The sequence below is a fragment of the Dermacentor albipictus genome, chromosome 7 (genome assembly GCF_038994185.2).
Source record: "Dermacentor albipictus isolate Rhodes 1998 colony chromosome 7, USDA_Dalb.pri_finalv2, whole genome shotgun sequence".
NCBI lineage: Eukaryota > Metazoa > Arthropoda > Arachnida > Ixodida > Ixodidae > Dermacentor > Dermacentor albipictus.
Genome location: NC_091827.1, coordinates 129,160,832 through 129,181,982, shown reverse-complemented (window position 1 = coordinate 129,181,982; position 21,151 = coordinate 129,160,832). Strand labels below are relative to the sequence as shown.

At 48.4% G+C, this 21,151-nt stretch overlaps 1 protein-coding gene across 1 annotated transcript in view; it reads left to right on the top strand.

The window, feature by feature from the left end:
- Cda5 (Chitin deacetylase-like 5) overlaps positions 1–21,151 on the top strand; it is a 371,641-nt gene that overhangs the window by 270,576 nt on the left and 79,914 nt on the right. The window contains exons 4-5 of the mRNA XM_065424245.1: positions 2,941–3,166; positions 19,916–20,112. Coding sequence (XP_065280317.1) covers positions 2,941–3,166; positions 19,916–20,112 — 423 coding nt within the window. The remainder of the gene's footprint in view (positions 1–2,940; positions 3,167–19,915; positions 20,113–21,151) is intronic.

Genomic DNA, 21,151 nt, shown 5'->3' with positions numbered 1-21,151 from the left:
TAGGCACAGGCCCATCTGCACGATGTAGGGATGTGCACACCCAGTTGAAAAACACAACAGGAAGTTTTAACAGTCTGTCGTATTTTGGGACGTTGTTTCTGTAGCCTGTAGTTCTGTTGCCTGTAGTTCTGTTGTCTGTAGTGTGACGTCCTGTAGTAGAAAGTTCTGTAGTTCTTGATCAATATTTAATTAAAAATTGACAGAGACGTCCGTAAGGTTATGTAAATTTGTTAGTGCAAAAAAGAAAAACATAAAAGTAAAAAAAAACGCCATCGCCTAGAATTCGAACATGCGACCTCACGATTCCGAGCCCGGCATCTTACCACTGCACCACCCCTGACTTTTTTTTTCTTTAATACATGGAAAAGAAAACTGAAGGTGTATTACAAAGTGACATGCTTTTCGAGTGTACGTTTTGGCCATGTGAAAAGTACGACGTGCTGATGCGCTGATGTTTACATGTGCATTTTGAGAGCCAAGATCCGCTATCACTCCATTGCGTGAAGTGCCGCATCTCTAGAAGAGCAACAGTTTTCGTACCATCGAGAGGTACATCGTGCAGTGCTAGAACATCGATTTTGATGTACGATATCCATATTAAATAAGGAATTCAGAAATAGACAACGTTGACTTTTAGGGTTATTACTGCTAGTTTCGACAGTTGTCTCTCGTTCTTTCCACTTTTGAGCGCGCATATAATTCGTGTGTTCAATGCAAAATAACTACATAAACATTCGTGAATGAGAGTTCTTTCTGACAGCATACTGGCTTCTCGCGGCAGCACTGTACCAGATTATTGAGACCCGAGCGAGACAGCTTTTCACGCAACTTTGTGGAACAACCCAAATCTTCTTTTCCCCTTCGATAAGCTTGTGAAATACTCCTGGGAAATTAACTAATGTGTCAGTGTAACAGCACATGTAAGTCCACAGGCCTGTGTGCCACATCTTACCAAAAAAAAACGGATACGCAGCCATTCCCGCAGATGGTATGATTTTGATCAGCGGCCGATTTTGAGGAGGCCGGTAGGGCGTTGCTGGTGCCGCGTCGTCACGGCACAATTATAACTATTTGCCACGTCGACTTTAATACCGGTGTCGGTGCCATCAGCATTGCCGGCTTCAGAGAAGCGCGATTGAATACCGCGCAAGAGAAAAGTACAGTGTACACCACCGATGCGAAAACATACAATTTTAAAGGACCGCGACGGAAAGCGCTTCTGTTGCGACTTCGGAACTCTTGGCCGTCGCGACCGAATGTTTCTGCTGCGACGTCAGAATTGCTGTCGTAACGTCGGAGTCGCTGTCAGGATATAAAGCTGCTGTTCCGACTTCAGAACTCTTGTTGTCGCGACAGAATGCTTCTGTTGCGAAATCAGAATTTCTGTCGTAACGTCAGAAATGTCTCCCAATTAAGAAATGTCAACAACTTCTGTCGTACAACAGAATTTCTATAGTTGCGACAGGAATTCTTTTTGTCTTTTTCAACCGGGCACTACAGAAGCTTGTGGGATCACACAATTTCAGTGCACTTCTGTTGTCATCATTGGGTACATGCTGCGGCGATAGGTTTCCGTTGTGGAACAGTTCTCTGTAGTACAACAGAAGTTTGTCCATTACTTCAGGAACACTTCTGTTATGACAACTGGGGGCCTGTTGCAATGATAGGTTTCTGTCGTACAACATTTTTCTGTAGTACAACAGAAGTTGGTCGCACTACTTCAGGAACACTTCTGTTGTGACAATTGGGGGCCTGTTGCCACAATAGGTTTCTGTAGTATTTCAACAGCTCTCTGTAGCACTACAGAAGTTTTTCAGGTTACTTCAGGAACATTTCTGTTGGGACAACACGGTGCCTGTAGTGATGACAAATTTTTCTGTAGTACTACAATAATCTGTTGTAGAGCTTCAGCTTTCTGTTGTAACAACAGACATACAACAGACTGTACTTCTGTAGTAGCAACAAAAAATGTCTGTTGTACATCAGAAAAGTCTGTCGCTCCATCAGGAATCTGTAGTTACTACAGAAAAATCCTGTTGTACAACAGAAATTTCTGTAGTACTGAACACAACCTCTGTTGTCATTTTCAACTGGGCATAAAAAAGAAATGAGGTACACAACATTACATGCATAAGCAACGAAGCTTTTGCTGTGTCTCATGGTATACACTGGAGCTTGTTGTGTCTTCTCGTTCCTGCGCATGCGTTTTTGAAGTGCTGGTCAAATAGCGTCTAGCTTGTTCTTAGTAGTTCAAACATCAACATGGCGGCAACTTGTTTTTGGCGATGGGAAAGCCCATGAATATACGGGTATTAGCGCCTGCTTATTTCCGTTCTCAACCCTTTGGTGCGCGTTTCGCTTTTACCTTGATGACCTTGAGGCACTTCAAGCTGGCTGCTGTAATACCAACTTCAGGGTTGTTATCCCTTTCACAACTTAAAGCGACCACGCGCTTCTCGCTATTTAATGTGTTCTACCGATGAAAGCCGTGCTCTGCGATAAACACAGTGCTCCCATACCAGCGTGATGACGTCCCGTACGTTGTGGAAGTACGCAGCAAAATGTGAGCAGAAAGACGCCAACAAGGTGCTCGTACCTTGACCAAGCTTAGCAGATTGCAACTCTTCAATGATTGGGAAATTACATCGTAATTCTTTAGCATTGCAAAGGTAATGCGCTCCTACTTTAGGTCAGAATCTTGGAAAGTTATCTTGAGTATTGATTCAGATTCAGATATTACAAAAATTTGGCCACACTGCCGGATTTCTGGCATACGGCCACACCAAAGGCTCTAGGAGAACTGATACTTCTGCCAACAGCGTATCTGCACCAATTGTTACTTTATTTATGCTTAAGAAACAGTTCGACACGCATGTGCCCAATGAGGAGAACGAAACGTGCCTAGAGCACGATTCGCTTGAAAACCACACACACACGCAGGCCGGTGACCCGTCGAGCGCCGCCAAAGGGCTTCAGCCGTCCGGCGACTCGTCCGCCGGTGCCTACGACGCCAGCGCCGCCGCCGACGAGGCCGCGCAATCTGTACGCAACGCCCACGCCGCTGGAGACGGCCGGCCGCTGCGAGGCGCGCAAGTGCCGCCTTCCCGACTGCCACTGCGGAGGAGCCGACATACCAGGAGACCTGCCGCCCCACGAGACGCCCCAGGTGAGACTAGAGCACGAACACTTCGCTCCCCTCTGCGTGAAATGCGGGCAGGGATGGCAGTTGCCTGGCCTGCTTCTCACCTTCTTCTTTAATGTGAAGCTTCACCTTTTACCTCTGCGCGGCTTGGCGCGTCGTGTGGTCGTCCTGGTCGTCGGCTGTATTGCTGAGTAGCAGCTGTCGCTACTTTTGCCCATAATGAATAGAATAAACAGCCGACATGTAATGTAATTTGCTACACCCGTTATCCAACACACTCACCTAGTTTTAGACTCACTTGAGCATGCAATATACATATATATATATATATATATATATATATATAGTGTTGCATTCCCGACTATAAAAGCTACGATGGTATCATTCGCATAGTGGCTTTCCTTGCCCCATAACCCTGTATTTTTTTTTCTCTAAACAAGAGTTCGCTGTCAAATGCCTTTCTTAAGAACGTCTGTTTCGTGAAAAAACGCCTCACGTCCGCACAAGTTACAATGACTGCTAAATGATTCTGCGTATTAGTTGAAAGGATAACCTTATCTTCTCGGAGCCGACAATATTCGCATCATCCGCATTCGCGATGACTTTCCCGCCGCTACGTGTGTGCTGCAAGGCATTATTTTACCTTGTGATTCACTTTAGAAAAGCTTTAATCATTTAGTCAGTCTAGTTTTTTTTCGTCTACTGCCACACAAGCTTGCCTAGGCTCGGCATCATCTGTAAGGAATACAGTGACTCCATAAAAATTAACAACATTTTTTTAACCACGCAATCGATATAAGGAAAAAACATCTTTCACTCATCTCCCGGAGTTCTTGCATTGGCCTGCGCATTGATGTGGCTTCTGAACATTTCACAAAATGAAGGGTAGGCCGGGTTGGTAGGCCTGGTATCTTCTTAGCTGTGCATGAAAGCTTCCTCAGATATTGTGCAAAGGAGACTTTTCGATTACTGAGCAGACACTAGTAAACACAATGTCATTTTTTACAACTTTCCAGTGGCAGAGATTAAAGCTGAGTAAAAGTAGAATAACAGAAGATTTCATCAAAAAAGGAGGAGATATTTCTTTGAAAATCTTGGAGCACTTCCTACACAGTGCGTCACGATTTCAAGTGTACGAGAGAGTTGGAATAATGCCAAACTTATACAAATTCATGACAAGGGAAACTGTAAAGAATTGAATAATTATAGGTCCTTTAGCTCGCTTTCAGTATTGGAAAAAAATTTCACCATAATAATTTCTGATATAATCAGGGCAAAACCCGACTTTCATCAACCGAGAAACATGGTGGATTCAGGAAAGGGTATTCTACGATGGATCACATTCATGCAATCAATCAGATATTTCAGAAATCTGCTAAGGACAATCAACCTCTCTATGTGGCTTTCATAGACTAGGAAAAGGCAGTTCATTCAGTTTAAATAAGGGCAGTCAAGAAGGCAGTATATAATCAAGGGGTACAGGAGGCATACGTGAATATCTTGGGCAAGTATGTATAGATTCCAGCGCTACCTTGGCTCTCAACCAGAAAAATAGAAAGTTACCTATCAGGAAAAGGGTCAGGCAAGGAGACACAATCTCTCCTCCGCTATTCACTGCATGCTTAGAAGAAGTATTCAAACTGAGAATGCTTAAGAAAGAGGATCAACGGCGAATATCTCAGCAACCTGCGGGTTGCAGATGACATTTGCCTGTTGAGAAACACTGGGAACGAATTAGTACAATTGATTGAGGGCCTTAACCGAGAAAGTGTGAGAGTGGGGCTGAAGATTAATGTGCAGAAGACTGATAATGTTGAGTGGCCTGGCAAGGAAATATGAGTTTAAGATCACCAGTCAGCCTCTAGAGTGTGCAGGAGTTCGTTTATTGAGGTTAACTACTCACGCGAAACCCTCGTCGTAAGAAGGAAATTGACAGCTGAATAAAAATGGATCGAATGCATGCGGCAGTCATTACGAAGTGTTGACTGAGAGGTTACCACTGTCACTCAATAGTGTAAAATAATTGCATTTTACCGGTGCTAACTTTTGAGACAAAGACTTGGAGATTAACAAAGAAGCTGGTGAACAATTAAGGATCGCGCAAAAAGCGATGAAATGAAAATGTTTGGCTTACCATTGAGGCAGGAAGCGAGCGGCGTGGATCAGAGAGCAATCAGGGATAGCCGATATTCTAGTTGACATTAAGAGAAGAAAATGGAGGTGAGCAGGCCATGTAAAGCGTAGGGTAGATGAATGGTGGGCCCCTTTGTGGAATTGGTTCCAAGGGAAGGGAAGCGCAGTAGATGACGGCAGAAAAGCAGGTGGAGTGAGTAAATTAGGCAACTTTCAGGCCAAGTTTGAAAGCGCAATACAGGGATAATTGTAGATCACCTTCCTCCTGTAGTGGACTTATGAGGGATCTGATAATGATGATGGTCATAATGAAAGATTCAGACCACATTCCAATAAAGAGGAATATGTGCCAGCCTCATGTTAATTCAAGACGCCGTATCGGACGGTGCCCGCATGCGCAGCTGGCTCAGCCTTCTGTCCAGTGAGTTTAGGCTGTATATTTATTATAGCTATGTTACATTATATGAACATGTCATTACTTCTTTTACTTGTGATTTGGCCAATTAGGAAAAAAAAACATTTTTCATATTTATGCGACCGAATGTATGGGTAATATGTACATGTACGTTGGTTCATTTATGTGCAGGGAAGCCGCATATCTACCAGGAATATCTCATGTGCTAATTTGTTCTACGCACATTTTGTATTTTCCCGCGTTTTCGTACTACGTTATACTCACTGTGGTTGCTTGGTAAAGGCCACCTGGCCTCGTCAAGCTGCACACTTACAGCTTTCTTGCTAGGGCGGCCTTCAACATTGTACTCTGTACATGTTGTAAATAAAGGAGTTGACGTCTTTTGGTATATGGAACATAAAGCGCATACCGTGCTGCAAAATCGCAAAATAGTAAAAAAGATAGACAAAATTCGTAGTGTCACGTGCCAAAATCACGATATGATTATGAAGTGCGCCGTAGTAAGGGGCACCGCATTAACTTGACCACCTGGGGTTCGTTAACGTGCACCTTGTTGTATTTCCTCCATTCTGGAGCGAAAGCCCCCCCCCCCCCCCGCGCTGGGGGCCGTCGACGATGTGGCAAGGAGGACTTCCCCCTCCCCCCAGAGGTGCCGGACCCTTGACACTCTTCACACTGTGTGCATTACTGGCGGGCGTGATCTGCGAACAGCGACCGGTGGTGCGGTGGCGCCTTCCAGGTTTGGGTCGGGTTCTTGCTGGTACAGGGTGCAAGAATACCTGTTTAGCACGGTGTATTATGGCTTTCCCTTTCTCTCTACTCTCTCCCCTTTCCCATACCTTCTAGTAAAAAATAAAGGGGTCTTCTTGATGCGCTCGAAGCGCACGGACGTCTGTCATTTTTCCATAAGTTGAAAGTTCTCCGTCTCTTATCCCACAAAATCTTGGTGCCGAAACACGGGAATTGGAACGTCAAAAGACGGATATCGACAGAATCAAGCGAAGAAGGGCAATGGTGCGAACATCTACAACCAAGCTGCTCAACGAAGTATACACCATAGACGGCAGCGCATCTATCGGTGAGCTGGAAGAAAAGATAAATCTTCTTTCTCTTAAAGAGGACTCACTGCGAGAGCTAGATGGGGACATAGAAAAAGGCGTTGAAGATGAAGCTTTCGAAGACGAAGTTGCATGCTCCGAAATGTACAGAGAAAAGATCAGTGTGGCGAAAACAAAGGTTCAACGCATCCTACGCGACTTCAGCTGCACAAATGCTGCATCAGATCGCAAACTAAACTCCTCAGATAAAAAAAGAAACTGGCGCAAACGATTCACAAGTACGCCCCACCGTAAATCTGCCAATGCTCGAAATCAGCAATTTCAACGGAGATATTCGAGAGTGGCAAGGGTTCTGGAGTCAGTTTGAGTCGACTATCAACGCTTACAAGAACCGCTCAAACGTAGGCAAATTCAAGGACCTCAACAGCTACTTGAAAGGGTAGGCAGTGGCTGCGGTAGCAGGACTTGTCGGAAGGCAACTACAATGTTGTTCTCCCGCTATTAAAGGAGAGGTTCGGCAGAAAGGAAGTAATTATAGAAGACCACATGCCACGGCTACTTAACATCAAGCCAATGTGTGACTTACGGAATCTCGGTCAACTGCGCAGCCTCGTCGACGAAGTAGAGACAGGTGTACGCAGCCTCACTTCTTTAGGCGTGAGTGTTGGCACTTATGAAACTTTGTTACTGACCGCAATAAAGAAAGCGGTGCTTGCCCACCTTGGTCTGGAATACCAACGAAAAAATGAGGCTATGAACGAGGGAAGTGAGCTGGAGGAGCTCCTGCGTTTTTTTGAGAAAAGAGCTTGCGACGCGGGAGATCATACAGCGGGCCGAAGCTCCGAGAGACAACAGTGCCGAATAGGTAAAGGAAAGGCGCAACAGCAACACTAAAGCGGCGAACAGGCCTACTCCAGTGGCACTGCACACCACGATGAAGGACAGCACAGGATGTCTATTTTGCAATTCGAATGGCCATAAGACCAGCAACTGCCACACAAAAATGTGTGTGGTGGATAAGAGAGGTGCTGGAGCGTGACAATCGGTGTTTCCGGTGCACAACAAGGGGGGCACGCGGCAAGAGAATGCCGTAAAGCTAAGTGGCTCAGGTGGGCACATTGCAAGGGCAGACACTTAAACGACAATGTGTGACCCTGACTTTAGGAGACAACGCAACATTGATGAAGGGGATGTATCTTCGTCACCGGCGATTGAGCAAGCCATGATGTTGAAGTCCTCATTAGGCAAGATAGATAACTTGATGTGCGCTGGAGAGCAGCACTTTCTCCTACAGACAGCGCGATCTTGGCCAGAGGGTGCGCATGAACGTACACTTGTCAGGCACTTCTACACTCGATGGTGGTAGTCAACAAACCTTCATCCATCGCAACCTATCCGAAAAGCTGCAGTTAAAGGTGCTGGGGAAAAGGAGTCTAAAATATTTGTCTTTGGTGAGCTGTCACGGTCTCAGGGTGGTAAGTAAACACGACGCAAGGGACGTTTGAGTTAGGAAAAGTCTTTATAGGGCATGAGCATAAGAAAAATACGTGGCCACGTCCCCTCGTAGTCGTGGCTTCCGATGACACGTCGTTGCGCCCGCCGATGCGTCGTAGACTCGACGTCGCTGTGTCCGACGTTCGGTCCACGGTTGGCCTGGTCAGGGGTTCAGGAGGGTGGAGGGACCTAGGCGCCTGGATCGCCCGGTCAACTCCGCAAGCTGCGGATCGTAACCGCAAGCAATTCGGGAAGCGGCGCCGCCAGCCTGTAGCTGCGGCTTCCGGTGGGAGGTCCATTCAGCTCGCGGGTCGTGGACGCGGCAGTTGAAGAACTGCATCCACTGGGTTGCCGCCGTCTCCCCGATCCACCCGTCCTTTTCGGCCTCCAGCCCCTTCTCCACGCCTTCGTCCCAGAGCGTAGCTGGGCCGCTCTCTTCAGCTACGTGTCCCTTTTCCCATTGGCCACGTAGCTGCGCGTGCACTTTTGCGCTTCTTCTGCTTTTATATTGTATTCTTTTTATTCGTCCACTCTTATTTTCTATCTTCATTTTTCTTTATTTCTGCCATCGACTTCTTGTTTTCTTCTTATTTTCTGCTTTTTCTTCTTTCTTACTTCCTTTATTGGCTCATGACACGCACAACAACGCGTCGAGTGGAGGTGTGGCCCAAAAGCCAGTACGACGGAAAAGGGGTGCGAGTGGAAGCGCTGCAAGTTCCTTGCATCTGTGCATATATCATGGCTACCCCATCAAATTCTGTTCTACTTCAGCTTTCAGGATATCACTTCCAAGTCACGGACGCCTCGCAGGGTGGCGAAAGTGAAAATATTGACCTGTTGAAAGGCACTGATCATTAGTGGGAAATTGTCAGGGGATCCACTAAGTGTCTCAGCTCCAAATAGATGGCAGTGGAGACTGTATTCGGATGGACAGTTCAGGGCCAGGTCGTCACAGGGAAGTCAACAGGAGTCTGCTCCTCGGCTGCTGGCGGGATGCGGATACGAGTGAACGAACAAACTGACAAGGAAATATCAGCACAGCTAAAGTCTTTCTAGGACCTCGAGCACATCGGTATCAAGGAATCTGAGCCAGTTCGTCACGAGGACGCGGTCCTTCAGCATTATAAAGAAACCGTCAACTTTGAGAATAGCCCCTATAAATGTCGTTCCCTTGGAATTTGATAGTTTACGAGCTTGGCGACAACTACGAGTGCGCAGCAAGGCGTCTTAAAGCTCAGACAACGCGCCTCTTGGAAAGAGGTTCGTTAATTAGGGAATACGACGCCTGCATAAGAGACTACATAGAAAAGGGCTATGCAGAGCCAACCAGCAAGGATTACGGCACGTCGGAAGGTCCGCTGTACTATATGCCACATGAACAGTTCGTCACGAAAGCCAGACGACAAAACCGAGGGTAGTATTCGATGCATCATCAAGTGGCAAAAATCGCCTCTCACTGAACAATGTTTTGGAAAGTGGCCCAAACCTAAACCTAGAGCTCATTGATCTGCTGATCAATTTTCGCTCTTACAACGTCGCAACCGTTACGGATATTGAAAAGGCCTTTCTCCAAATATTACTATCAGAGGGCGATCGGAACGCTGTGCAGTTCCCCTGGTACGCAATGACGCCAAATAGAGGGGAAGAACTTCCAGCTGTAGTGACCTATAGGATGACTCGCGTGCCGTTCGGTGTCACGTTGAGCCCATTTCTCTTGGCTGCAACTTTCCAACATTATATTGTTACGGTGAAGTGAAGGAAGACGTTGAATTGGACTAGAGAAAAGACGAAGTCTGGCGGTTGCCTGAACGCCATATCCATCATTTGTAAATATAAGTTATTTTACACTCGTGGGCCTGCTTTCTTCCCGCAACATTTTGGTGGAAGGTGCGGGGTACCACCACGGAACTTCGCAGCGGACGTCATCTACCTGCTGCCACAATGGCAAATCAACCGACACAAGCGACAACGCCTCGGCAGCCCGTGCCCACGGTCATCCTCACTCACCCACGGGACCCGGGAACATTTTGTGGCACGGACAACGTCGACGTCGAGGACTGGCTTACGATGTACGAGCGAGTGTGCGACAACAACAGGTGGGATCCTACAATGATGCTTGCAAACGTAATATTTTATCTGAAGGGAACTGCGAAGCAATGGTATGACACACATGAAGCCGACCTAACGAGCTGGGATGTTTGCAAAGAAAAAATGCGAGACCTGTTCGGCAGACCTGTCGGTCGTCAGCTGGCAGCTAAAAAAGAACTTGCGTGCCGCGCTCAGACGTCCACAGAATCCTATGTCGTGTACATACAGGATGTGCTGGCCCTCTGTCGCAAGGCTGATGACAACATGACCGAGGCAGACAAGATTGGCCATATATTGAAAGGTATTGCAGACGATGCCTTCAATCTCTTGATGTGTAAGGATTGTGCCACTGTGGATGCAATTATTAAGGAGTGCCGGCGCTTCGAACAAGCGAAGGGCCGCCGCGTCACTCAAACTTTCGACCGGTTGCCCAATACCGCCGCGACATCTTCTTGCGAAGACCCGCCGCGGTTCGTTCAGCCCGCAGGACCGGAAGAAATAACGCGCATCGTTCGCCGTGAGCTTGAGGCCATGGCCCCGGCTCCCGTTCGTTCAGACTGTCGGGAAAGCGTACCCGCTATCTCCCTTATACAAGCGGTCGTTCGGGAGGAAATAGCAAGTTTGGACATTCCATCTCTCTGCTCAATCCGCCATACCAACACCTACCAAATTTCTCCGACCGCTCGCTCCCGGACGCAAAGCTTTCCACCACTCCGTCGCAACCCAGCTGAATGGCGCACAGCGGATGATAAACCCATCTGTTTTAATTGTTCCGGTATTGGACACATCGCCCGTCATTGCCGCAACCACTGGTCGTCGCCTCCTCGGTGGTCGTCTCCGAGTCACTACAGCCAAATACCCGACAATCGCACTTTCTCGCCCTATACGCCGACTAGGAACATCAACGCCGACAGTGCTCCACCAAGATCCAGCCGATCCCCGTCTCCGCAAGGTCGTAGGTCCCGTTCGCCTCTCGTTCACCGCTCTTCGTCCCCTTCTGCAACCGGTCGCTTCGCTTCGGGAAACTAGGCGGTGCAGCTCCCGGAGGTGAAGCTGCAACTCCGACCCGGCCCACAAATCCTCTATTGACCCTGCCTACATGTGGAAACCTGCTGGACATTGAAGTCGATGGCGTTCCTGTTAGATCTCTCGTTGATACAGGAGCGCAGCTTTCAGTTATGAGCGCTGCTCTCCGCCGCCGGCTCAAAAAGGTTCTGACCCCCGCCGTACCGTGCACCGTGCGAGTCGCCGATGGGAGTACGTCACCTGTCCTTGGAATGTGCACAGCACGTGTGACCATTGGGGGCCATTATACCGTTGTTCTATTTATCGTCCTTGAACACTGCCCACACGACCTAATTCTCGGCCTCGACTTCCTTTCGAAACACTCTGCCCAAATTGACTGCTCCGCAGGTGTTGTACAGTTGGACCTGCCGCTTCCTGCCGACGCAACCACTTGTGCTCCACACCGCTTATGTGCTGCTGAATTTGCAAGGCTGTCTCCACAGGCTGCTACAAATGTCCTGCTGACGCCCTGTCCTCCCGTACCTGATGGCGAGTACGTCCTGTCGCCGCTTACTGACGTGGTTTTGTCGCGTAATATTGCCCTACCGAGCACCTTAATTCGGATCCGCGAAAACTGCGCTCGCGTGCCCATCCTCAATTTTGGGTTCTCGTCACATGTTTTGCCACACGGTATCGCCATAGCGCATATCACTCCTTTGGAAGAATTTCAGATTTCTTTTTTGACCTCTGAATCCTTCCTCAGTACGAACGGACCTTTGTCATCCACTCCTTCGTACTCGACGCCTGCGGACGATGTTTCTAAGATGATCGCCCCCGACCTTCCTTCCGAGCAAACAACAGCTCTTCGTCATCTCCTGTCATCCTATCGGGACATCTTTGATTTGGACGACCGTCCACTTGGCCAGACATCTGTTGTCACGCATCGCATCAACACCGGTGACGCCAGCCCCATTCATAGGCGGCCATATCGTGTCTCGGCAACAGAAAGGGCCATCATACAGAAAGAAGTAGACAGGATGATCGACAAGGACATCATTGAACCCTCCAGTAGCCCGTGGGCATCACCGGTTGTCTTAGTAAAGAAAAAAGATAACTCGTGGCGCTTCTGCGTTGACTACCGTCACCTCAACCGGATAACAAAGAAGGATGTTTATCCCTTGCCTCGCATTGATGACGCTCTTGACTGCCTTCACGGATCCCAATACTTTTCATCAATTGACCTCCGCTCCGGCTATTGGCAGATTAGCGTCGATGAGATGGACCGCGAGAAAACCGCCTTTGTCACACCGGACGGTCTGTACCAATTTAAAGTCATGCCCTTTGGATTATGCAATGCGCCAGCTACATTCGAGCGCATGATGGACTCTCTCTTGCGCGGCTTGAAGTGGTCTACATGCCTGTGTTACCTCGACGATGTGATTGTGTTTTCGCCGAACTTTGAGAGCCACCTGCGGCGCCTCACAACCATACTCTCCGTGTTTCGCAGGGCTGGCCTTCAGCTAAACTCCTCCAAATGCCATTTCGGTCGCCGTGAAATTAACATGCTTGGTCATCTCGTCAACGCCGCCGGAATCCAACCTGATCCACAGAAAGTTCACGCCGTGCGAAATTTTCCTGTACCTTGTTCAACGAACGATGTCCGTAGTTTTCTGGGCTTATGCTCTTATTTTCGGCGATTTGTGAAAAATTTTGCGGACATCGCTCACCCTCTCACTGACCTTCTTAAGAAAGACGCCTCTTTCTCTTGGGGACCGCTACAGGAGAAAGCCTTCTCTACCCTGATTGAGCGGCTTACCACTTCCCCGATTCTCTCCCACTTTGACCCTTCTGCGCCCACTGAAGTACGAACTGACGCGAGTGGTCATGGCATCGGCGCTGTCCTCGCTCAGCGTCAACAGGGCCAAGACCGTGTCATCGCTTACGCTAGCCGCCGCCTTTCCACGCCCGAGCGAAATTACTCCATTACTGAGAGAGAATGTCTCGCGCTCGTATGGGCGGTCGCGAAATTTCGCCCGTACCTTTTCGGTCGGAGCTTCTGCGTTGTCACCGACCATCACGCCCTCTGCTGGCTCTCCTCTTTGAAGGACCCAACTGGACGACTTGCACGTTGGGCATTGCGCCTACAAGAATATACATTTTCTATTATATATAAGTCAGGACGCCTGCATAAAGACGCTGACTGCCTGTCCCGCAATCCCGTGGATCAACCGGACGATACCGATGCAGACTCGGACATCAGTATTCTGTCCCTCTCCGGCTTCCTCCACATTGGCGACGAGCAGCGCAAGGATCCTGTTCTTCGAACACTTATGGAACGCCTAAGCTCCTCGCCCAATCACCCGTCCCTTCGGATGTTCACCTTGCGCGATGGAACTTTATACCGTCGTAGCGTTCGTCCTGACGGCCCGGAGCTCCTCCTAGTCGTCCCCAAGCACCTTCGACTCACCGTGCTCCAGCAACTTCATGACGCTCCTACTGCTGGACATCTGGGCGTCACTCGTACTTACGACCACCTGCGGCGCCGCTTCTTCTGGCCTGGCATTTATCGCTCTGTGCGCCGTTATGTCGCTTCTTGCGACCTGTGTCAGCGCCGGAAGACGCCTGCTATGCCTCCCGCTGGTTTGCTTCAACCCATTGATATACCTACAGAGCCCTTCTTCCGTGTGGGCCTCGACCTCCTTGGTCCGTTTCCAATTTCCATCAAAGGAAACAAATGGATTGCTGTAGCAACCGATTATGCCACTAGATATGCCATGGCACGAGCCCTGCCAACCAGCTGCGCTACAGATGTCGCCGACTTCTTACTAAAAGACGTCATCCTGCACCACGGCGCCCCTCGCCAGTTGCTGACGGATCGCGGCCGCTACTTTCTATCGAAGGTCGTTGATGATCTGCTCCGCTCCTGTTCTACAGAACATCGGATTGCTACCGCGTACCACCCTCAAACGAACGGCCTCACCGAGCGACTCAACCGCACACTCACTGAAATGCTCGCCATGTACGTTTCCAACGATCACCGCGACTGGGACGTCGCTTTACCATACGTCACTTTCGCATACAACTCGTCCCGTCACGACACTGCCGGATTTTCACCATTTTTCCTTTTGTACGGCCGCGACCCCACCTTGCCTTTTGACACGTTGCTACCTTCCGCAGTACAGTCACCCAGCACTGCTTACGCTCGCGATGCTATTGACTTAGCCGCCCAGGCCCGAGATGTCGCCCGTCATCGCCTCACAGTCTCGCAAGCTTCTCAAAAGCGACGCTACGACCTTCGGCACCGAGACCACCATTTTTCACCTGGTTCCCTTGTCCTTCTCTGGACGCGTTCACGTCGTGTCGGCTTGTCGGAAAAATTACTGTCCCGTTTTTCTGGTCCGTACCAGATCTTACACCAACTGTCCGACGTGACCTACGAGATCGCCCCACTCGGTCAGCCTTCCGTGCCTCCCAACTTAACCAGTGATGTTGTTCACGTCACCAGGCTCAAACCCTATGTCCCCCCAATAAGTGAGGCTGTTTAACTTGCACCGGGACGGAGCTCCCCCACCGGGAGGGTGATGTTACGGTGAAGTGAAGGAAGACGTTGAATTGGACTAGAGAAAAGACGAAGTCTGGCGGTTGCCTGAACGCCATATCCATCATTTGTAAATATAAGTTATTTTACACTCGTGGGCCTGCTTTCTTCCCGCAACAATATTGAAGGCCTGTCGGAACGGTATGCTCAAACTTCGGGTATCCTGCGCAAGCATCTTTACGTGGACCACCTTGCAACTGGGGTTGACAGCCTTGACAAGGGTAAAGTCTTGTGCCAAGAATCAAAAAATATATTGTCGCAAGCAGGGATGCGGCTACACAAGGGGATGTCGAACGACCGTGATCTCGTCAACTTTTTCGAAAATGGCAATGTGGAAAGAACGAACGCTGATGCTGGACATACTGCAGCTACAAAGGTATTGGGAGTAGGTTGGAATGCTCAGACTGACCACTTTGAATACAACCTAACTTCACTCGTCGCTTTCCTCTTGCAAGAGCCGACAACAAGAAATTTGGGCTGCAGGTCTCGCCAAGAATTTTCGATCCTTTTTGATATGTTGCTCCCACAACATTATGCGTAAAGGTGATGTTCCATAAGTTGTGGGAGTTGGGTATTGGTTGGGTCGACCCTTTGCCTGAAACATTGCAGCCTGAGTGGCACTGCTGGTGTAAGGAGCTTCCATGCATTGAAAGAGTGTCTATTCTATGTCTGATAGCGGTACACCTTAAAACCGATGATACGGAGAAAGTGGTGCATGTTTTCTGTGACGCAAGCCTGAAGGCCTATGGTGCTGTCGCATATATCGTGACCAAGTCTCGGTTCGGACTAATAAATGTCAGCTTGGTCATGGCCAAACTAAAAGAACCCCCTTTGAAAAGCCTCTCGCTACCCCGATTGGAGCTCATGGGAGCCCTTGTTGGCGCGCGACTATGCCAATACGTTGCTAAGGCCTTGGATCTGAAGAACGTTGCTACCATCCTCTGGAGTGGCTCTACAGTAGCTATCTACTGGATCAAGGTAAACGCTGCCAGATGGAAGCCCTTCGTGGCAAATCAAGTCTAAGAGTTACAAGCGCTGACAGATCCCAGGGATTCGAAACACTGCTCAGGTTCAGACAACCCTGCTGACCGAATCACCCGCGGCATTCTCCCATCGGCCCTGCGGGAAAGCGAATTGTGGTGGAAAGGACCCCGTTGGCTTCAGGAGGATGACGCGCGTTGGCCAACGATAAGTGAGCCTAGTTCGAAGGCTGGGGAGTGCCAAATGGAAGGCGAAAGGGGACGGTGATGACCATAGTATCATAGTCATCCATGGCAATTCTCAATGTTGAGAATTATAGCTGATTCAGCAGAGTCGTGCGAGTAACCGCGTGGGTCCGCCGCTTTGTCGACAACTGCCACAACAAAGAAGGAAAGACGATCGGCTCATTACAAGCTGAAGAAGTAATCAGCGCCGAAAGATACTGGTTGGCTAATGCTCAAGAAGATGCGTTCAGCGACGACATTTCAAACCTGAAGAATCGAAGACCGCTGCACAAGAGGGTCGCTGCACGGGTTGAAAGGCAAAAGAGGAGAGCTCTTTTGCTTTTCAACCCGTACTTTGACAAATAGGGCCTCATGCGAGGTGGTGGACGCTTGCAATTCAGCGATAACATCGAAGAGACTAAGCATCCCATCGTTCTCCCTGGCAATCACCCCCTCACGTCACTGCTCATACGGAAGGAACACTTGAAATGCAGAACACGGGCGTACGCGATACTCTAGCACAGCTGCGAGAATCGTATTGGATTATCCGAGAACGTTAGGCCATAGAAAAGGTTATCAAGAAGTGCACTGTTTGTCGCAAACAAACTTGCCCTCCAGCTACGGAACCAGTCGCACCACTTCCAGCTGACAGAGTGACAAAGGGAAACTCGTTCGACACCGTTGGCATCGATTTTGCAGGGCCCTCGATTTGTCAACAGTCACGCGACAGCAAAAAATGCTACATCGCTATTTTCACCTGTGCTGTGACACGTGCCGTCCACCTTGAGCTCGTCAGCGACCTGTCGGCTACAGCCTTCCTCTTGGCCTTTAGGCGGTTTGTGGAACGTCGTGGAATTTGCTCGACGGTGTATTCGGACAACGCGCTCACATTCAAGCGTGCAGCCAGGGATCTAAAGGCCACGTTCATGTTGTTGCAAGTCGAGGAATTGCAGCCATACTTCACCGGAAATAAGATCGATGGAAGCTTATTGTTGAACCGGCAGCTTGGTGAGGCGGATTCTGGGAGCGGATGGTGCGATCTCGGAAAGTAGAATTGCGAAAGATGTTAGGTCTGGGCAGCTTGAGTTTCGAAGAACTGACCACCGTTTTTTATGAGGTGGAGGCCATGATAAACTCACGCCCTTTGACTTTCATATATGATGATGGTCAAGAGCCACAACCACTGTCACCGGCGCACTGCTTTGTTGGAAGAAAGTTGACGACCCTTCCTCCATACCTGCTGCCGGATGAAATTTCTGGCGGTAGCATGCATCTCTCACGACGCTGGAAGTACCGGACTGCCATGGCCGATGATTTCTGGAGATGATGGCGGAAAGACTACTTACTGGAGCTCAGATCGGCACATGTGTGCCGACGAACGACTTCGAGTGATCTGAAGAAAGGCGCCTTGGTACTCCTGAGGGAAGACCGCTTGTAACGCCACATGTGGAAGACCGCCAGAATTAAGGAAACATTTAAGGGTAGAGACAGCAGAGTGCGGTCCTGCAAACTGGTATTAAATGGGGGAACCGAGATGAAGCGACCGATACAGCTGCTGTATCCCTTAGAGATTGTGGAGCAATGAGCTCGACAATAGTTCGCTCATCCGAAGCAGATTGTTGTATATCCTCCATTCTTGAGAAAAGGACCCCCCCCCCCTTCCAGCCGCCGACAATGCAGCAAGGAGTACTCTCCCCCAGAGGCACCGGACACTTGATACCCTTCAACCTGCGTGTATTACTGGCGAGCACGATATGCGAAGAGCGACCAGCGGTGCGGCGGTGCCTTCCAGGTCTGGAGCGGATTCTTGCATATGCGGGGTGCAATAATGCCTGTTGTTTGGCACGGTGCATTATGACTTTCCCCTTCTCTCTACTCTCTCCCCTTTCCAATATCTTCTAGTAAAAAATAAAGGAGTCTTCTTGCGAATGGATGTCTGAATGGATGATGAAGCGAATGGATGTCTGTCATTTTTTCATAAGTTGAAATTTCTCCGTCTCTTATTCCACGACACGCCCAATGCACGGTACACAAGTGTTTTTGCATTGCTTACATTTTGCTCGCCGCTCGTGCTTGAGTGTTCCTTGTGTTGCTGGGCACAAGTGTGCCCAATTAAGGGATCGTTTCATAATTAAGTTTTGCTACTGCGTTCTTTGTTGTCACCACAACTTGACAATATGCACCACCACTAAGACTCTTTATGACTTACCCTCATTTCTTATGCGTTAGGACGTGCTGTTCAATGGCATCTCTGCAAGTTGCTTGGCGATTGTAGAGGCCATTGAAGTAGTGAAACGCGTGGTACCGTAATCCTTGCGGACGCTGCGTCCTTACTTCGTCGCATTTTGCTGGTTTTCTAAGCACTACACAACACAGCTATCTCATTTACGGGAACATGGCTGTATGCTATCAGCCGACCAACACATACTGTTTGTGCAGAATCACTCCGTTTAGACAGTCCGCGCTTTCAGTGGTATTACTAGGAATTGCGTCAGCGAATAGCTAAGCTAGCTTGTGAAGCCCCGCTTGCGTAACTCGCACTAGACAACTTGCTTCAAGGTATGGCGATCATTATTCTAAAACAGGGCTAAAGACGTACAAATCAACACGTGTCATCCATATATTTCAGGCTGTTTCAGCTAGCCAAAGCAAACATATTCTACCTGACTTCCTATACTAAGGTACCTGTTCGCTCAATGAGTTGAAAAGTGCCACAGTTGATGGCCCATAAAGGGTAAGAAACAACGAAAGACTTCCCGTTTTTGTCCTCCTCGACTGTTGCTTTTTTATATTCTTCAATGGCAAACATGCATTCATAAGATGATCTTGCTAAAAAAAGGAAGGGTATGGAAGTTTGATTTGCAACACCCTTCTCTTTGGCACAGAAGTAGACTGCTACCTGCAGCATACGACCAATTCTTATAACTTGTAACACGTAGCTTGGCAATCTTTGGTCATATTTGGCCCTTGAGCCACAAGACAACAAATTCATCATAACATGTAACGATAAGCTGGGCTTCCGTTTACAGTAAGCGCTGAACTGATATTGAAAGTCAAAATTTATCACACAAAGATGCGCACTCGTAATTTCCTGCATACCAAAACCATGATGTGTTAGACCACAAAAGGTAGCATCAGAGCACGTGCGTCCCTAAGGCATCCGGACATGATCGAAGATTGCGGACTTTCACTATTTATCCCTAAGCACTTCTTGTTTGTGAAAGAAGTAGGCTTTGTTAAACATTAGCGACTAGTCCCGTCAAGAGGCAAAATTATTGCTGTTCTGAGCATGCCTTATTGATATGCGTGGATTCGTTGCTTTGTGTGTCATGTTTGTGGCACGCCGGTGGATACAAAAATATATGTTGTGTGCCCTTTTCTCGTAAATTAGCTCCTGTATACCTTGCGTTCTCATTCTGGCGTCTCGTCTTGTTATACTACCTTTGCACTGGAGAGAAAGCATGTGTAGCGCTAGCGCGGATCTCGCTGTCAGGCAGATAAGTATTACAGTGGTGTTTGTCGCGGAGATCAAAGACTCAAATAAAGGTGTATCCAATTGTTTCGAGCTGCTTTCCGGCACATTGTTAGCGTACAATAGCTCGACGACCTTAGCAGAGTAAATTCGACCAGTACACACCCAGGACTGCAAATATTGCAATCGAGAGAACTTTTTGTGACCTTATTATATGGCGAAAGCTAGCTTTCTTGACAAGATGCATTTTTGCGACTTTCGACTCTTGACCACAGCAAAGACAGAAAGAGACGTCTTGTGTGCAGGTGGTGCTTCTTACATTCGACGATGCGGTGAACGATTTGAACTTCGACCACTACACGGAAATCTTCGATACGGGCCGCAGGAACCCCAATGGCTGCCCGATCCGCGGAACCTTCTACGTGTCGCATGAGTGGACCGACTACGGCCAAGTGCAGACTCTATATTCCAAGGGACACGAGATGGCCTCGCACACCGTCACGTGAGTGTTTCCACATCATCGACACGCACTTCGGCGAGAAAGGAAACTTGATAACAAGGAGTTACTGCCTTTGTAAGTCGCTTGGCGTTTAGTGCTCTTGCTACGACCAAACATTTTTGAGCCGGAATGGCGAGACTGATTTCTTGCATGTAGCACCTTCGCCGTTCATTTTCACTGATTTCGGATTTTATTTATTTCAAAAAAAGCGCGCAGTCCTTTGCGCGCAGTTAAGGTTAGTGCAGTGAAGAGAAAGCTTCCCGTGGCTGTTTCAGGGGTTAAATTGGCGCTTATCGTGTCCCAAATTCTTTCTGCTTGCTTGATTATTTTGCCTTGGTTTAATACTTTACACAACTGCAGCTGTAGCGTGACACGAGCGGCCCTATGTTTCAGTAAGACGCACCTTGAACAATGAAGTAAAGCAGACGAGGTAAATTAGGATGCTAAATGCAGAATTGCTAGGGTCAGCTGGACATGTAATAGTGAAAATCTTTCTGGCAACTTTGGTCTTGAGCTTTATTCGATAAAACTTTTTCGAAAACTCACTTGGGCCACCGTATAATGTCCATCTCAGGACGTTCTGCACGTCGTCTCCGCAAGTGTTAGTTGATTCAAGTCACCCTAGTTGCTCTTCTGGTCGCTAACATTCTTACTTTTCTGAGCTCCTAGCAAAAGCACTGCTATACATTTTCAACACATTAATCCATTCATTTTGTTAGTTGCAAAAGGAATGTGTTTCTGATGTTCATTTCGGCCTGCGGCGAAAATAATAGCGGTAGACTGCTGCTAAATGCGAAGTTTCAAGTGTGCGTAAAGTGAACCGAGGGTGGCGAATTGACCCAGTTTTCCGTTTCTTCTGTCTGCGGCTTGTTCTTTGAGCCATTTTATATTTATTAAGAATAATTGACGAGCATACACGAGTATGCACCTTACGTGTATGACGTATACGCGTTACCATTTCTAGTAGAAATGTTGCTCTAAAGTAAGTCAACAAAATTTGGGAAACTGCTGACTCACGCTCACCGATAGCTGTGCGTACTTC